General features: G+C 43.1%; 1 protein-coding gene across 2 annotated transcripts in view; it reads left to right on the top strand.

The window, feature by feature from the left end:
* The window catches only part of PCSK5 (proprotein convertase subtilisin/kexin type 5), a 465,695-nt gene that overhangs the window by 315,399 nt on the left and 130,236 nt on the right, over positions 1-20,060 (top strand). For both annotated transcript variants that reach the window (XM_016960969.4, XM_520079.8), the window contains exon 21: positions 18,103-18,205. In XM_016960969.4, coding sequence (XP_016816458.3) covers positions 18,103-18,205 — 103 coding nt within the window. The remainder of the gene's footprint in view (positions 1-18,102; positions 18,206-20,060) is intronic.

A 20,060-nucleotide genomic window follows, 5' to 3' on the forward strand; every position in this document is an offset into this window, starting at 1 on the left:
CATAGAATTTAGTAGCTTTTAACCGTACTAACCATGCAAAATTTACTAGTTTACTTTATATCTCCTGTGTTATGATGTAAACTCCACCAGGAAGGAGATCTGTGTTTTGCCTACTACTGTATCTCAGGTGCCTGGAATAGTACCTGACATGTAGTAGGCGCTCAATAATTAGATGATGAATGAATTACTGAATGCCTTTTCATGGAGCTTTTAACTATCGTGTCACTGCTTTTCTCATCCCTAACGTCCAATAGTCAACTTATTTATTTACCAAAATGTTTCGATCACTTCATCACATGGCAAGTTGTGGTCTAGATCACAGAAAATTACTCTTGACCTTAAAGAGCAACTAGTCCCTGTCAAGGAGACACATATGTGCAGAATCACCAGATGATATACATAATTATAAATAAATAAAATTATAAATTAAAATATAAATTATCAATTTAAATATATATTAAATTATAAATTAAAATATGTACAAAGCACAACCAAGCACAGAAAGAATTAATTCAGCTGCATAATGATGTGGTAGGAAAGATTCAGATAATTCTTCACAGAGGAGGCTACTTTGAGTTGTAGAGAATGAGTAGAAGTTTGCTGGAAGAAGAAAGAAAGGAGTGGGCACACTTCAAATGGCTGTTCTAAGTGGGAGAGTGTATCATGGGCTTGGGGGACTGGAAGTCTCTTGGAAACGCCAGAGCATGAGGATGTATCTTAGTTGACCTCAACAGCAGCTGACCTTGAGACAAAGATTCAAGTCCAAGAGTTGTTTTAGGGGAGGTCAAAGAAAACGCCAGTGGTGAAGCAGGAGAGTCAGATAGGGAAGGGAACGCAGCCAATGAAGGTTATGTCATCAAGCCAGTTACTGTAAGCTACCAGAGGGGCAACTGGAGTTCAACGTCGTGGGGAAACTCTGGAAAATGGTATATAACATAGGCCTCACAGTTACCCCACTGATGAGGCAATGTAGCTGTGCTTTTCATATACTAAATCCCTGTCATTGGTTGAGGACAACTCCTGGGGGTCAGTTCGCTCCCTCTTCTGGCCTGCCATGTGTGCCCGACAGAGCACAGGCCTCAAGGAAGTACAAAGCAACACTCTCCCCTGTAAGTTTGTTTCTGCATATGGATGTGATGAGGCCACATGGTGTGTGCAGGGCACCAAAAGAGTCTGCTACAGTTTGTAAGGTGAGCAATAGAGGATGAGGGTAAAATTGAAGCAAGAGCCAAATTTTTAAGGCTCTTGTATGTCATTCCTTCGAGCTTTATTCTGTATTGAGGGAGCAGCGTTGCAAGATTTTAGGTAGGAGAGTGGTCTGATAAGGTTTGAATTTCAGAGAGAACATTCTGGCTACAGAATGAATGACAGAATTGGCGTGGGGGGTGGAGAATATCGAGTCCAGGAGACCAATTAGGAAGATAAATCCACCATATGGTATAGAAATGATTGAGCTAAAAGACATGGGCTGGTGCTGGAGATGGGGATGAGCAGATGGAATGGAGAGCTGTTCAGGAGATAGAACAGACTGAAATTGTGAGGGATTAGATGTGAGGAGGGATCGGGGATGACTCCCTGGCGCAGGCTCCCCTGATTGGATGATGGTGGCACTCACCTAGATGGGAAGCACAGGAGGGGTATCAGTGCTGGGCTAAAGTGGTAAGGCTTGTTGAACATGGTAAGTTGGAGATACCTGTAAAGTATCCAGGTGGAGAATCCAGTGGGCAATAGATGCAGGATTATTGAACTCAGGAGAAAGATCTGGACTGAGAAGAATTGTTTAGAAACCACTACTTTATGGAAGAGATTTAAGGGCAGAGAAGCAGAAGAAATTCCAGGATACATAACTGAAAGTTTGCCATGTGGGAGGAGTTAATTGAATGTTACTATCAACATCCATTCGTATGAAGTCCTTTGCTAAGCTAGAGACGACCTAGCACCTATCATCCCTGGGTATTGCTTTGCCTTTATTTCTCTCTGCATCTTTCTAAAATTATTATTTCTTTCCCTCAGCCTAGCTGGATTTGAAGAGGGAACAAGACAAATTGTGTGATTTGGGGCAAGCTGTAGAAACTCTAATTATTAGCTTCTTCATCTGTAAAATGGGGATCCCATAAGTGGAGACTGGTTTGTCTGATAGTCAATTGAAGAAACTTTCTTGAGAGGCTTTCCAAAGCTTTCTCCCTCTCCTGACCTCAAAAGATCTTAAGTCTGGGCATGGTGGCTCACACCTGTAATCCCAGCACTTGGGGAGGCTGAGGTGGGAGGATCACTGGAGGCCAAAAAGTTCAAGACTAACATGGACAACATAGGGAAATGCTATGTCTACAAAAATAAAACAATTAGTCAGGCATGGTGGTGCACGCCTGTGGTCCCAGCTACTCAGGAGGCTGAGGCTACATGAGTGCTTAAGCCTGGGAGCTTGAGGCTGCAGTGAGCTGTGATTGTGCCTTTGCACTCCAGCCTGGGTGAGAGAATGAGACCGTGTCTCAAAAAAAAAAAATCAAAGTCATGCTCTTGCCCTACAAGGCACTTAGGTGGGTTGGTACCAAATGCTCCTCACTGCACCCGCCATGAGCATTCACCCCCAGCAAGCACTGCACCTTTTACCTGCTAATGCTGGTTCATCTTTTACCTAGCACTTCATAATTGATTGAATAGCAGCTACGCTTGGGACCATTCTAAATGGTCCCAGCCACTGAGACCACTGTGAGAAAAGCCCTTTGTAACTACTTACCTTCTCTTCATGTGAGTTTTATGCCAAGTATCTACGGATGTGCAACTCTTCCGCCAGACAGTTCTGCTGGCCAAGGACAGGATGGCCCCTCTGAAGGAATGTGTAGGTGATGACATTTCTTTCATCATTTTGGTACCTAAACATGACACTCTATCTGGCAACAATGAAAGGCACTCCTGATTGCTTATGGCATGGCTGTAGGGGGAATGGGCTGTGAACGTCTGCACTATATTTTGCTCCATCAACTCTTGTTATAAGGGTTGATATAGCAGGAGAGATAACAAGAGTTGTGTGTCTTGTTGATATCACAAGAGTTGTGTGTTAGAGAAAGAACACAGCCATCCAGCGTTGAGCAGGCTGAAAATACTGCCACTGACAAAGTACTGCCTGTGGCATGTGGTTAAACGCACGGTGCTACGCCAGGAGTTGCTCAGTTTCAATACATCTGCTAGATCATTCCAACAAGCTTTCCTATATTCCCAGGCTCTGGCAATGCTACCACCATTTCCTTACTCACTCAAGTTTAAGTCCATCAACTCGACTCCTTTTTCTCCACTCATTTCCTATATGCAGGCTGTCATCATTTATCAGTCATAATAACATTTATTCACCATTTGTTATATTCCAGACAAACCCTGTGCTAAGTGCCTTTAAATACTTTATCAAATTTAGTCATAACAACAACTTTCTGAGGTAGGGTTACTTTTATATTTTTTTGCACCTATGGAAACGAGGGTTAGAAAAGTTAAGTAGCAAGCCTAAAACACCACACAGCTAGAAAGTGGCAGAGCTGGAATATGGATCTGGCTTTCCCAGCCACTTATGTACCATAGTCCCTCCTGCAGAGCATTAAGGATCTTATCTGCCCCTCCTATATGTGACACTTTGAAGTTTCCAAAGCATTGTCACAAAGCTATCATTTGATCCTCCAAGTGGAACAGAGAACTAGGCAGGACATGTATCATTGTCATTTCCACAGAAGTGACTAAGCCCCACAGGGTTTCACCGACCTACTCAAAACCATGTGTCCATGCCTTGGACTCAGATCTTCTCTCTTTTCATTATTCCCATAAATATCATTCTTTTTGTTCAGAGAAGCTGATTCTTCTGTAATGACCAATGTATAAAATTTCATGGGAGGCCAGATTTAGCCTACTACAAAGATATTTCAGACAGTTGAAGTTTTCCAAAAATGGAAGAGGAGGTAGTGAGTTCTTCTTCCTTTTCAGTATTCATTCAAACACTGAGCAGTCACTGGCTGAGCTAGAAAATCATTGAGGGAATTCAACCCATTCCCTGGGGACAGGGTAAATAAAGGCAGCTAGAGTAGATGAGCTCTAAAGGCCATCTGTCCCTGAGATCTGATGGCTCAATTTTCTGGGGACCACTCTGTCCTCACCATCTTGGTTGTAGTGGTTCCACTCCCTCACCCTGGCTTACTGCAGCCACCTCCTGGTTGATTTTCTGGACGTTGTCTTTCAATTCATTTAGTCTCCCTTGACCAGGGTGATCTTCACCAAAGTTGTGCCCAGCATAGACTTTATCTCTTTCTAAATCTTCAGTGGCTCCCTTTGACCAGCTGTACCCACTTGATACCCCTCTAACTGATGTTCCGTTATCTGTCTACATCCTCTATCCAAGGTCATTTTTCATTTCTCTCGAACTCAGTTTCTACTTCAGTCAACCCAATCATTTGCCTGCTCCCAGAGACATCAGACTTATTCTACCTTCAACCCTTTGCTTTCCTTGTCTCTCTCTGAAACATTCTCCACTTTCCCTCCTGCCCACTTAACCACATCCTCCATTCTTTCATGCCCAAGGCAATCTTATTTTCAGTTCAACAAACAAAAAAATGGAATGAATTCCTCACACTTAGGAACAATCCTCCACTCATACAGTGAGGCCACGGAGACCCCAGAATAAGCAAGAGATGGCCCTGTCCTCGGGGAAGAGTATAATCAGAACCAGCTGCTCTGGACAAGACTTAGATTTGAACACTTGATTCTACATTGGCTAGTTTTCTTGATAGTTGATGTGAGCTGATTCTATCCCACAAAGGGTAGAAAGTGAGCCTTCTTCCAACACCCCACGCCCCATGCAAGAAAATGGTAGGCAAGCAAATAGTTCCAGATTACATGATTGAGGAGTCTAGGATTGCATGTTTGACTTTTTCCCCACATTCACTCACACACACACACACGTGTGTGTGTGCACGCAGCCCACCAGTGATTTGAATTTCTAGCATATTGGAAGGGGGGTGCCATTTAAACATGAAATCTCATCTCTACTACTTTCTTGGAAAAGGGTATGTATAGCAAAACTCTGGTTAAAAGAGGAGAGTTTGGAGTCTGACTTCTTGGTTTAAGTCCCAGCTCTGGCAACAGCTAGGTGACCTTAACAGACCACTAATGTCTCATTGCCTCAACTTTCTCAACAACAACAACAAAAAGCAGGCCTTGGGGATGATTTAAAAAACAAGCAGTATACAATGCCTTTCTCCCAACAGGGTCAAGTTATTGTAAGGATCAAGTAAGTTAGTATTTGTGGAGCACTCCGAACAATTCCTAGCATATGGTAATCATGAAATAAGTGTTAGCTGTTCTTATTATTACTAATTCAGTGACCTTGGACAGACTGCTTACATTTCCTGAACCTTGGTTTCCTCATCTGTAAGAGGAGAGCAATGCTCACCTCCATAAGCTGGCTCTGAGAATTAAGTGTGAAAATATTGAGAAAGCTTTTCTAGAAAAGCTTCCCTTATCTTTGACCCAATGCCTGGACTTACACTCCCCAAACAACACAACTACAACTTTCTCCTCTCCCTACTTCTTTAGCCATTTTGCAAGTCTATCATTCATGCTACTGTTGTAAGCCGGTTGTTTTTATTCCATAGAAAATGTTGGCCTCTGACAAATTCATCTTTAGAAAATTATAACCTAAATGACACTAGACAATTGCATAAGCCAAAGACTGTTCAAGTTCCCCAAGCCCACAGGCAGCTTTTCCACAGCCCATCCCTGCCCATTTTGGCAAACTGTGAACAGCAGAGAGAGGAATTGGCCTTCCCCAGGAAAATTTGGGGCCCCAGGCACATCATACCATGTAAAATCTGGTTAAGATAAATATCAAGAGCAGCCTTGAAAGCAAAAAGAAGTCACAGCAGGTCAGACAGCAGCCGGAGGGAGTTTGGGAAGGGGAGGAGGGCCTGAGTCACCAGCTCTGCCTGAGATGATCACTAGAATCGAGTTTCCAGGGAAAGGCAGGCTTCCTGAGCTGTGGATGCTAAGCCTGCCTGGTAGCTGCAGACCTAAGCCATGGGCTAGGCTTTGAAGGTCCAGGACCCCCCATATGGCGCCCAGACTTGTTTCTCTGGTTGCTTGTTCCCTAGAGATGCTGCTAAAGAGGCCACCAAGGGGAAAGTTACTTAACTAATTCAGGAAGGTGCGGCGGCCTCCAAGGGAGACGCTGAGGGCCTGCTTGGGGTGGGCTTGATAATAATGGAGAGTGGAGGCCAGGTGTGGTGGCTCATGCCTGTAATCCCAGCACTTTGGGAGACCAAGGCGGGCGGGCGATCCTTCTCTATAAGGATCACCTGAGGTCAGGAGTTCAAGCCCAACCTGATTAACATGGTGAAACCCGGTCTCTACCAAAAATACAAAAATTAGCTGGGTGTGGTAGCACACACCTGTAGTCCCAGCTACTCAGAGGCTGAGGCAGGAGAATTGCTTGAACCTGGGAAGCAGAGGTTGCAGTAAGCCAAGATCACGCCACTGCACTCCAGCCTGAGTGACAAAGCATGATTCTGTCTAAAAAAATTAAAAATTAAAACAAAAAAAATGGGGAGTGGAGTCAGACTCCAGGGGGGAGAGTTTGAAGGCACTGCAATCGGCTCTTCTACCAGAGGGACTGAATTGTTCTAGAGGCCACATAGACTTTCTAGAGCTACAATATTTCTAGCAAAGTCAGAGGTTTTTTGCAAGCTCCTCCTCTGTCCTCTACATGACTCCGCAGGACTTCTCTGTAGGACTAGGCTGAGAAGGCAAGTTCTCAGGTCCATATGGTGGAGGGAGACAGAGGCTACAATGTCACTGGTGGAACCAGGCGCTCTACAGCATAGATGGGGTAGAGAGAAGCATGTAGAGCCTTGAAAGGAGATATCAAGGCATTCAGGAAAGGAAAAAAGAGCAAGAATGCATTGAGTCATACCACTCTGAAATGTTTTGATGAGTCAAGCATCCTCTCATGATGTTATTAATGTCAAAGAAACAATTCCTTGGGTTTATATTGAGGTTGCACAAGTTAGCTCACAACCAATTCCTGACCACTGTGCTAAGAGCTGGGTGAAGATCAGTGAGTGTCACAAACAATGTTATATTACTCTCAAGAGCTTCCTCCATAAGGCAACAAGAGGGATAATATTAAGCAATAGAGGAAGAGCTGACCTGCCTTTCTGTCCAATATTGGTTTAAGATGCCCACAATTTTTTAGGAAGTGAATTGTTCTAGAACTGTAGATTTAGTATTGGGGGTCAAAGGGAAGGGGGCTGCCATTTCCTGAATAGAACTTTGGTGCCAAACAGAACCATGCCTGGTTGCCTTCTTAAAAGTAATACAATGGTTAATACAATTGGAGTCTGTTTTCTTAAGGGGTCCCTGAAGAGTTGTGGAGAAAAGAAATCCTTTTGAAATATTTTGTGTATACTTACTACGCATTTCTTTTTTTGTTTGTTTTTGAGATGGTGTCTCGCTGTCACCCAGGCTGGAGTGCAATGGTGCAATTTTGGCTCACTGCAACCTCCGTCTCCCGGGTTCAAGCAATTTGACTGCCTTAGCCTCCCAAGTAGCTGGGACTACAGGCATGCACCACCACTCCTGGCTAATTTTTTGTATTTAGTAGAGATGGAGTTTCACCATGTTGGCCAGGCTGGTCTCAGATCCACCTGCCTCAGCCTCCCAAAGTGCTGGGGTTACAGGCGTGAGCCACCACCATTACTATTACCATTACTATTACCCAGGCATTACTATGCACTTCTAAATCAACCACAGTATGAGAAGGAATAATATTACCTGATATTAGGCAGGAGACAAACAGGAACTAGCAAAGTTTGGAGCAATTGAACTCATTTTATAAAGCTGAAGAAAGATTAAGTACATTATTCAAAGCCACCAGACAATAAGAAGTGAGTTGAGCGTTGAGTGTTTCTAAAGGTCTCTCTGGTGTTTGCTCTCTGGTGTTGCTTATCTGAGGGACCCAGTTTTACTCACTGGAGTAGCAACAGCTGAAAATTATTGAGTGCTTACTAGTGTGCCAGTATGTTTCAAAGCACATTTCATGTGTTAACTAATTTAATCCATCTGGCCATTTTCTTAGCTGTGATTATCACCATTTTACAGATGAGCTGACTGAGGCTCAGAGAGGTTATGGAACTTGCCCAAGGTTACACATGTAGCCAAGACAGGGCTGAGGTTCACATCTAGGACACCTGGTTCCAGGTATAGGCACTTCAGTTCCCCACCTCTTGGGGGAAGGCATGCTTCCAAGTGGGGAGAAGATAGCTCATCGTCATCCGAGCACACAGTGGGAATGAGAGGAATCTCAAAAAGGAGAAAGAGCCATCCTCTCTACTGTGGAACCAGTGAGGTTCTAGTCCTGGATTCCACACTCTGGACAGCCTAAGGCTCTGATAGGATGCAAACCACGGGGAAGGACGTTAGTAGGCAAGGAAACACCTGAGCTCCCTGACACCTGGATTTGGAAGCCTCCTGCCCCTCCACACCACATTCCCCACCCCCATCCATACAAACGCCGCTGCCCTCACTTTCATTCTCATCTGTTTATGTGCTCCACCTCAATGAGGTGGGGAGGACTGTACAATGTATCCTGATACCTGCCAAGTAGGGGAGCCCCCACCCACTCAGTGAAGAAGCAGGTACAGCCCAAGTGCAGTGAGCGGGGACCAAGGATCCCAAGTTCTGAACCTGACTTGATGAAACTCTGCTGGGGAAAAGCCCCATCTGATGGAGATTCACCTATTTCTGACCGACTTTGACCTCAGCAGCCTAAGAAGGGCACAGCCATGGCTCTGGAATTTTCCACAGCACAGTGCAGGAAAAGCTGGCTTTGTTTGGTATAGGGAGGCTGTCTCCAGGCGATGCTAATAATAAAAAAAGAACGTGTGTAGGTTGCATCTGAAGCCCAATTGCTTTGCAAGGTCATTGTGCTTGGTCTGGAGGGTCATTAATTTTAGCTGCCTCATTGCCACCCACATATGCAACCAATACATTCCTCAGGGGCAGGAGAAAAAGCACAATTTGGGATCCAGTCTGACCAGGGTTTAGATGATGTTCACACAGGATTAACATTCTGGTGCTTAAATTCCTTGATCAAATAGAGCTGAGACCCCTAACTACCCTACATTATTATCTAATATTTAATGAGATAACACAATTAAAGAAACAGAATCATAACTAACCTCTGTCATCCATTCTTCTGGTGCTGTAGGTCTGTTTTCTCATTTGATCCCCACCACATCCTATGAGAGAGAGAGAGAGTATTATCCACATTTACAGAAGAGGAATGTCCGGGAAATAGTGATTTGATTAATTTCACACAGCTGGAGAAGGGACCCAAAAATGTAACCCAGGACGGGATGACTCCAAAATGTGTGTCCTTACCCAATGTAGTGCTTCTTACGATGCTGACCCGCAGTAGGCACGGAGCAAACCTTGATTCCTTTCTTTATTTCCACACTTCGTCTTTTTGAAAGCACAATTTGGTCACTCCCAATAAATCATTGGGCAGCCCAACGAATCAAATGCTTCTTCAGTCACCAAGGGACAGAGGCATCCTGGGTGCCGCATTCCATACAGACCTGTCACTGGGCAAACCTGCGGATCTCTTAGACAGTGTTAATGAGAACCGGTGAAAGACTAAACTGTCCGTTACAAAGCTGCGACCAGCTATCATGCAGCTAGAGCCCCAGGCCTTGGTATGCAGCTCCTCCTCTTTCCAGGGGCTTCTCTTTTCTCTTAATTAGAGATTTGGCTGAAATGTTTGAGCACTTGAAGTCAGGGCGTAAAGAAATAGGAAAGGAGTGTGGGAGAGGAATGATGAGCCAGCACTTTCTATGTGTTGACGCAGAGAAAGAGAAAGAGGGTAATTTGAGGATGTTCCTTCCCATGGGGCAATGGAGCAGAGAAAGCCACACTGCAGCGGTATTTTCAAGGGGTTTAAGAGCAAGTTATGAAAGCCATGAGGGAGGTTCATTGGGTTGCTAAAGAAACGAAAGAGGATGATAACAAGTCTCATCCATGTGTCGGTGTTTCAGGACTTAAAAGCTGTAACGAGGAACATTTGGGTGGTATTAAGCTCTGTGGGGAGGACTTGGGGCTTTAACTCGCAGTGCACTAGCACCTCTATGTAGTTCAGAACCTCAGGAAGGCTCTGTGGGCCACGCTCCTGAAAATTTCACCTGCCATCTTCATCACTCCAAAGAGAAAGGAAATGGCACATCCCTTAAGGCCTGGCAGTGTCGTGCTCACTCATGGGAAGCGCTCTCAGCAGCGGCTTCCCCTCTCCTGTTGCGGGCTTGCATCTCATGTGGAGAGAGGCCCCCTTTCTCCCGGCCCTCAGCCCTTTCAAGTCATTCACTTTCTCAGTAAGCGTCTCCCAAGGGTGACTTGCATCAGGTTGTCGGCGCTGCTTTCTGAAAGATAAATAAGTTATTCTGTCAAATTATGCTCACTTATTTCTGTCAACATGTATTAAAACTTAGATATCGCCTCACCGTGAATGCATCAGACACTGTACTGTTCTCACCACTAGGGTGGGCCCTCTGCAGCCACAAATAGAGGAGACAGTTGGGGATAAAATCATAACTGATGAATAGAGACACTGAGTGCACTAGCAAACCTGTAGAAATTCTAGGCTCACAGGAATAGCAAAAGACAGCCCACTAAATAAAGAGACTGTCAAGATGCATTTCACACCTAACATGAGCAATAAATGGATTCCCATCCACCAACAATGTTGTTCATGATTTTCCTCATCCACAGGTTCAATGAGAAGCTTTGTAAATTTATTTTGTTTAATTGCAGACAATAATCACTCTCAGGGCTGGGCATGGTGGCTCATGCCTGTAATACCAGCACTTTGGGAGGCTGAGGTGGGCGGATCACCTAAGTTCAGGAGTTCAAGACCAGCCTGGCCAACATAGTGAAACCCTGTTCTACTAAAAATACAAAAATCAGTTGGGCATGGTGGTGGGCACCTGTAGTCCCAGCTACTCGGGAGGCTGAGGAAGGAGAATGGCTTGAACATGGGAGGCAGAGGTTGCAGTGAGCTGAAAATGCGCCACTGCACTCCAGCCTGGGCGACCGAGCAAGACTCTGTCTCAAAAAAAAAAAAAAAAAAAAAAAAATCACACTCAGGTCTTTTACCTCCACCCCACCCCCAAACCCCACCCTTTGGGTCTGGTCTTGCAACCAGCTGTTTAGAAACTTAAAAAAAAAAATTGACACATAAAAATTGTGTGCATTTATGGTGTACAGCAAAATGTTTTGAAATATGTATACATTATGGAATGGCTAAATTAAGTTAATCTATGCATTACCTCACATACTTATTTTTTGTGCATGATGAGAACACTTAAAATCTACTCTTAGTGATTTTCAAGTACATGATACATTGTTATCAACTCTAGTCACCATGTTGTACCATAAATCTCTCGAACTTATCCCTCCTGTCTAACTGAAATGTTGTATCCTTTGACCAAAATCCCCCCAGTCTTCCCCACCACCACAGAGAGTTGTTACCATAATTGTGGTTGTAAGCTATTTCTGAGGAGCCAGTTTATTTGTTTTGAACAGAATTAAACAACATAGAAAATCCCTGTCCAGACCCTCAACCAAGTTAATTCATTCAAAAAAATATTTCTGAGTTCCTCTTAGGAACTTACAGCCTAACGGGCAAAACAAACTGCTTGTAAAATCTGTTTACTTGATACATGGAATTGCCTTTTAAAGAATGGTGGCCATTTTAACAGAGAAAATAAATTTGGAGGGTATAATCAATCATTGAGTAAATCTGCTTTGTGAAACATGCCTGCTCAAAGTTTGTTTGTTTCAGAGTAAATTCCTTTTTGATGCCCTTACCTCATCAAGTAGTTGAGATGAGGCATGTACTCAGTTCTTTCTTTTTATAAATAGCAAAGCTACTTGGAACACTAAAGGGGGAAATGAATCCATACCAGCAAATATCGTAGAAAGAGCATGGGCTCAGTCTCAGACACACCTGGGTCGCAGCCCAGCTCTGCCACTTACCTAGTTGAATGAACTTATGCAAGATTTTTTAATCTCCCTGAGCCTCAGTTTCTTGTTTATAAAAGAGGTTTTTGTCTGGATTAAATATTACATAGAACAGCACTTGTAATACAGTAGGCATCCATGAATAGGAGCTTGTATGATTGCTACATCACTACTACATTCAGGTGCGTCAGCCAAGACTTCACTTTGGATGTACTTTTTTAACTGCCTGACTGTGGTCAAGGGCCAAATGACGGTGGAAACTAGAAAGATCAACTCTTAATTCTGCCCTTTGAACAACGTGTAGGCTGAAGGAAACTAAATATTTGTGTGTGTGTGTTGGATCCACAATTTATGATCCATCCTTTTTGCAGGAGTGCCAACCCATGAGGTTGCCAGAGTAGCATTTCAGAGCATCTGCACAAACCCCACAGATCAATGCCAGTGCCTGCCTGAGAATGAAAAAGCAATGGGACCAGGAAGGATAAGTCTTGTCAATCAAAAACAGAATATGCAGGAAGGACAAGGGCAAGTTGTCCTTGAGAGAATGGGATAGAGAAGAGGTTTCCTCCAGACACCTCCAGGGTAGGGATGTAGAACCCTCTTTCTAGCTGCCTAATGTTCATTCTGTCTTTAGTGCATCCTCGAGGAAAGGAAGAAGACAGAATTTTCCATCTGCCAGATGTCTCCCTTATCCCAAGTTTTATTCATATATCAATTTATTTCCATTATCACAGGAGGTCTCCCAAGCCTCATTTCAACAGACTGGCTTCCCAAGATGGTGGATTGCTTGATACCCTTTGGACCCATCCCCAAAAGACAGGCAATACTGATTTTGTTTTTTGGCTAAAATGAAGTATTGGCCTGCTAAGACACAAACTCTTTGTGTAGACATTTTTTTTTTAAATATGGTAAAATATTCATAATATATATTTACCATTTTAACTATTTTTAGTGTGTAGTCCTGTGGCATTAAGTACATTCACACTGCTCTGCAACCATTACCACCATCCATCTCCAGACCTTCATCATCTTCTTCCACTGAAACTCTGTACCCATTAAATAACCCTTTCCCCCTACCCTTAGGCCCTGGAAACTACAATTCTACTTTGTCTCTATCACTTTTACTACTCCAGTTACCTCATATAAGTAAAATAATACAATATTCATGCTTTTGTGACTGGCTTATTTCATTTAGCATAGTGTCTTCAAGGTTCATCCATGTTGTAGAGTTTGTTGGAATTTCTTTTTAAGGCTGAATGATTGTGTTGACTTAAAGATGTTGCAGTCTCAGTTGATGGCCTCATAGTTTGAGCCTTGCTATAAAACTTTATGCTTAACAAAGCTTTGAAAAACAACTGATTTCATTAGTACATAAGTAGCTGAAAGTGTTGCTGAGTATTTATTATAGCTGGCGAAAAAAACATATAGATGTTTTTAATAAAAATTATCTTCACAGAATGGTATCTTAAGTTGGAAACTACATGTTGGCATCCTTGCAAAGAGATAGTATTATTTGATTAACACTTGTGATGGTAGAATCACTCATACTCTATGATTTCTGGCATCTGAGTGACGAGGCACATAAATAGGCCTCACAGGGAAGTCTACAGATAATTTCATACCCCAAGGTTACTCACTGAAATAACCAGATCAAAAACCAAGCAACTGAATTCTCATCAAATTCCTCCCATCCTCTCTTACCAATCATCTTGCTAAAAAGTTTTTAAACTCACATCATAAAATATCATATTTATGTATCGATTAATTTATTCAGTGTACATATTTATTTGCTACAATTCTACAATAAATTTAGCTGTAATCAATAAGGAAATATGAGGTATAAAAGAAAACGTAGCATTTGTTCAGGAGAAATGAGGCTCTTCTGGCCATGTAAACCTAAAAAAGGATTATACTTCAATCTTATGTTGTAACTTTGGATGCTATGATACATGTTCAGTTATTCTGGAAGACTTTATAATGTTTGCTTAGAATCTGGACTTGTTGATAGTATTCTACAGTGTTATCAAGAGATGGAATAAGCACAGTAAGCCACTTGTAACTTTTTAAAATTTATAAGTATTAATTTTTAAGCTGTGTCTTCAACTTTTGAGGTAGCATTCCTCTCCAAGTGACTACACTTCCTCAGTGTCTTTGAACCGTTATAGCATAGGATGAGAAAGAAACTAAAGGGGGAATGGAACATTTTTTGATCACAGGAGAAAGATGATCTGGAAATCATAACAATGGATGAAGATGCCAGAAAGAAGAGCTTGTAGGATGAGGTGGAAAACAAAATACTGGCTCCTGAAGGCTCTGTTAAAAGTTGACTTTTCGTAAGAATTTTGTATATCATGCCTGTCATAAACATTCAGCTTCATTGTGCAATGAAGACAGATGACAAGAATTTGCTGCTCCAAAAACAACAAAAAAGAGCAACTTCTCTGTGTCCTTGGAATCTGGTTTCTTCAGTTCCAAACATGCAGTGAAAACTTGTGCCTGTAAGAGCTGGGGGCAGTTGTTTATGTAACTAATTAAACATCTACGTAAATATGAGAATGGGAGAAGCCTCCTCTATTCTCATCAGCTGTTCTAACATGAAGAGGCATGCAGACTTGAGAGACAGGCACAGTTTAGTTGTCTTACACTGACTCTCTTACATAAGCTTCAAGGTCATGAAGTTTTCACCATTTTTTTTCCAAATAGTAGAAGGAAAAAACAAGTTTTACAAGTCCCTTATCAGGGAGGGAAAGGGCTTGGGAAGGTTTAAGTTTAGCAGAAAACTTTTGTAGATCAGACAAGGATGGGAGATGTGAGGAAGAGATTAAACACAGAGGAACTGGTGGAGAAATATTCTGAGGAAAGAAGATTATAACAGTAGATGGGGAATTGACAATAGCCAGGAAGGGTGGCAGACCTTTCTTGGAGACAGAAGATAAGTAAAAAGCCAAGGAGAAGACAGAGATGACTTTTGACATTGAGGGAAAAAAAAGCCAAGGGAACTCAGACGTCTTATTGCAAATGAGGAGGTGATGTCTCCTTTTGCAGAAGAATGGGTGGAACTTGGGCTTTGGGATGGCTTGGCCTACCCCAAGTGGGGGATGCAAGCTAGAGATTGGAAGAGATGAATGAAGGGATAATCGCACAGTGACAGAGTCACCTGGGATGATGTAGACTTATAGTGTGGCATAAGAAGCTGTGTCTGGAGGATGTATTTAAAATCTTGGAGATGGGGTAATCTTTTGCGGTCACTATATCTAAGGCAGCACATTGTGAGTGCCAACAGAGGCCATTATAGTTGAGTAGATTGAAGACATGCAAAGCCAGAGTATTAAAGCCACCTACTGGTTTATGAAAGCCAATGAGAAGGCAAACAAGAGATACAGAAGAAAATTTAAAATTTTCACAGTTATATCTTAATAACCCTCGACTAACCTAACGATGCCTCATCTGTATGATAAAGACTTTGAGCGCAGACATGATATAACTCTCAGAACCTTCTAAGCAGCATTTGATTTAGCAGAGCAAGGTGTTTTAGTTTAAAATCCTATCCTAGCATTGGATCTGACACATCATGGAAATGAGGATAGATGAATATGAGGAGTTCTGCCCATTCCTATAGGCACTGATGTCAAGGCAAAGTAATTGTCTTTGCCTCTGGGTCTAGCAGAGTCCTGTGTACACCCTTGCTCTTCTGTTCTGGTTTTTAATCTGGCCTGTCTGAGGAAGTAGAAGTCCCTTGGCTAGTAATTGCGTTATAACTATCTATAAATCATTCGCATAAAATCTTTGAGAACCCACGAGTAGGGTCTTTTTAATTTGTATGTCTCTACATCTCCCTTAGTAGCTGGCATGTATGTAGTGTTAAAAAATATATCCATAAAATGAATGAATGGATAAGCTGTGCTCTCTGAGTCCACATTTCTCTAGAATACGATTTTTGTGAGGTTTTCAGCTTCTATGAACCTCTCCATTCTTGTTCCACTCAGCATATTTTTTTGAAAGATACATAGATATCATCTAACTGTAAACACAAATCGTTTGCACTGGCCCCTGTAGGCAAGGTCTGCTTCTTCCCACTGAGTCTGCCCTGGGTCCTTTGCTCTTAATTTTGCTGGTACCTGGACTGATAATCACCCTGCTCAATTGATTGTGCCTCCTACAACAATAGTGGAAGCCATAAATAAGAGGTGAAGTGAAGGAGCCTGAATAAATATAAAGAAGGCTGCATAACTATGATGATGCCTGTAGTCAGTGACACAGTCTCAGCTTGAAATCACCACTCCTGCTAGATGGAGGTCACAGCTTTTTTCTGTCTCAGGACTACTGGTTACCAAGAATGTAACCAGTCCAGTCAACACCGTTGTATGAGTTAATAAAAGGTGTCCCTCTACAGAGGCAGGGGCAGCCTACACCAGAGTGCCTGGCATGGTGAAGCAAATGGGCTGGATGTCAGCCTCCACTGGACCATTCGGGTGGGTAGGCACCTTGTGCAGTGAACAACCTGCATACCTGTTGGTATGCCTTTGCCCCTGCTGGTTATGCACTCTTTTGGGCCTAGGTCTCCTGGGAAGTTTCCTAGTCAGTCCTGAAGTAAGAATCACAGTCCCATTCCCATTCTAAAAATTGTATATAAGTTTCCCAGTCCAAACTGTACCTTGGTAACAATGAGGAGATATAGAGGAACAGAGCCCGGGGTGTGCAGGGTGTGCTGTGATTAGATGTTTGCATCACTCTGAACATGCACTTTTCCCTTCAGTTAACAAAATGAATAGAATAACCCTACATGAAAGGCTTTTTCTGCTACATAAAGGCAAACTCTAGTTGTCTCTTCACATTCGTCTTTGGGGTTTAGTGCTAGCAAGTGTAAAATTTACATATATAAGATTTACTTACATGCTAGCTGTACCAGTCCAGTAAAGCGATGGGGGAAAGAGGGATGAATTTCCCTCATTTCCTCACTAGTCAAGTCTACGTTTCCAGGGTTCCTTTCAATGCAACTATGCTAAATCAGGCAGTGAATCTTGGAGTTGCAGTAAGACAACTTGATTAAACCCTGGATGGTTCCTGCTATCTCACCCCACCAGCTGGATCTCAGATTGACAGTGTTCAGACATGGCTTATGGGAGCTGTCAGAGTTGGAGGGGGTTGAGGTCCAGTGGAGGTTGTGTCTCTGCCAAAATCTGAAACCATATTTTCTGGGCATGACCAGTCTCTAAACCAGAAAAAGTGGCTCTGTGGATCCGACCAAAGAAGCCTGTCAATTTTTTTTAAGACAATAGCAGGTTAGGATGAGTGCAATGAGGGATGGATTCAGTGAGTAGAGGCCCATCTTTGAGTCTATGAAATTTACTTTCCATGAGATTGGCCTCCCTCTGCCACCTTTGCTGTGGGAGTAATTTCTTAAAATGTTTCCAAGAAACTTGTGAGGCTGGATTTGCTTCTGTTGCAGGGTCCCATATGTGTTTTTCCTTGGGAAAGATAAAATTTCCAATTAAAGGAAGAATTCCCTGGCTATTTCTTCACTATTACTCTTTCAGAGTGAGATGTAGCTTACAATCACCCAATGTCAGCCAAGACTCAGCACCCATTCTTGACCAGTAACCATGATTCCCACACCTCTACCCCATGGGGTGGTAAGACAAGATCTAGGTGGGTCCTGCTCGTTGCTTGACTTGAACCAAGACTATATGGCCCTCTGTGGATCAGGAGACCTCAGCTTTTAATGGAAAAGTCAGCAGGAGTTCAGTAAAGGGGTCTGGTGGGAAGCCCCGCTTGGCCTTCCCTACTTATAAAATCTGTAACACATGTTGACTAGATTCAGAAATATGTCATTGCCTCATAACTTTTTGAGGTTCCAACTTCTGGAGCCCCCGGGAGAGGAGCAGTTGTTATGATAAGGTCAGGATTTGGGACTAGCAGCTGAAGCCATTCAGGGCCTCTCCTCTCTGTGTTGTCTGCATTGCTTTCAGGCAGCCACAGAGATCTGGCTGCTCTCAGACTGACAGCCCAGGCAGCCTTGCCATGTAGAAATGAAATAAACAACTAGATTTTGTTCCCCAGGAGAATATGTTGATGAGCATGGCCACTGCCAGACCTGTGAGGCCTCATGTGCCAAGTGCCAGGGACCAACCCAGGAAGACTGCACTACCTGCCCCATGACAAGGTAAGTGGCTTCTCAGGATCTCCTGGTGGTGTGAGCTCATGGATTGCAGGGTGGAGAGAGGAGGTGCTCACCACCTTAGCAGCACCCCATGGGCCTGCAGTGAAAAAGAAGCAAACTCTTTCCCACTCCACAGATATTCTCCTTGGTCTGGGCACAGCCCAGCTCTGTAGTATCCTCTCCCCATGACGCCCAGTCCCCACCACAAGGACCAGTTCCCTGGACATGGAACAGATTTCCTCATCAATGAATAGGGTGCCTTTGATGCCACTTTTGATGCCTGAAATCTCATCCTTTTCTGCATACCCATCCCTCAATCATCATTTCCATCTGCTGGTCAAGTATCTACTTATTTCTAGAGTCAGTTCAAAAGTGAACTGTTCTTTTTTTTTTTTTTTTTTTTTTGAGACAGAGTCTTGCTCTGTCACCCAAGTTGGAGTGCAGTGGCGCGATCTCTGCTCACGGCAACCTCCGCCTCCCGGGTTCAAGCAATTCTCCTGCCTCAGCCTCCCTAGAAGCTGGGATTATAGGCGCCCACCACCACGCCTGGCTAACTTTTGTGTTATTTAGTAGAGATGGGGTTTCACCATGTTGGCCATGGTGGGTTCTATGTCTGCTTCCTCTCCTATTTCTGAATGGTCTTGACCTCCTGACCTCGGGTGATCTGCCCGCCTCAGCCTCCCAAAGTGCTGGGGTTACAAGGGGTGAACTGTTTTTAAAGGCATTTCTGACCTCTTCCCAGTAAAAATAATCTCTTCCCAGCAAAAATTAACCATTTTTATGTCCCTTTGCTCTCTATAAACTTCCATAAGAGCAGCTGTAGCCTTTGAAGGTTTTCATTTACAAAGCTATCTCTTCATTAGACTGTAAGCCACTTGAGATACTCATCTTTGATCTCTAGTACCTACCACAGTTAGGGGATAATAGCAGGCACTCAGTAATGTTTGCTAACTGAGTTAATGAGGGAATAGCAAGTATGCAAATGGAATGAGCATCTTTGCTAATACACTGGGAATTTCTAATAAAGAAAGCTGGAGGCCTGTTGTATTTTCAGTCAATGCTCCTCTGAGCCTAGCACTGAGTATTTTTTGGCTGCTGAGTGTTTCAGTGAATGGCCTCATCACTGCCCTGCCCAATGCAAAAGAAGCAGGTCTCTCGCAGGCAAGGGTGATGAGGCTGCTCCAGTGGCAGGTGCTTTGCATCTCTGGGATGGACATGCCCTCTGCTTTGCATAATGGTCATTTTGTCCTACTTCTGCAGGACTATAATATTCTTGCAAGTGGGTGCTGTGGTGTGTTTGTTCCTTTATTCCCCACAGTGATCAACACATAATTCAATAAATGTGCTTTATTGAACTTGATGAAGTGTGCAATCAATATCATAGGTTTGGCTCCAAATACCTCCCTCAGAAAGAGGAAGGAAGAAAGGAAAGAATGAATAAGAGAAGGAAAAGAGGAAAGAAGGAAGGAGAAAGGACCGAAGAAGACACAAAGGAACAGTTTTAAGAATTTTTAATGCTAACCATGAGCATATTTTTCCAAGTGTCTCTTTAAAATAACTATGCCTCTAAATATTGAATTTGCTTTAAAGAAGCATCAGGACTTACTCTAAGATACAGACAGCATTCTCAAAATGAGGTTCTGTTTTTTTCTCCAATTCCCCACCATACCAACAATCAAATTCCAGTGCATGTTTGGACGTCTTTTGAACTAGGGGAATATTTTAACATTTGTTTAATAAGGCAGCTACCACCCTTCCTTTACAATTTTATAAACCACTGGGTTTAGCTCCTTAAAGACAATTAAAAACCTGGAGAAAGCAAGTGCCCTCTTTGTCACTGTATTTAACATGCAAAGCT

Source organism: Pan troglodytes, chromosome 11 (assembly GCF_028858775.2).
Source record: "Pan troglodytes isolate AG18354 chromosome 11, NHGRI_mPanTro3-v2.0_pri, whole genome shotgun sequence".
In the NCBI taxonomy this organism is placed as follows: Eukaryota; Metazoa; Chordata; class Mammalia; order Primates; family Hominidae; genus Pan; species Pan troglodytes.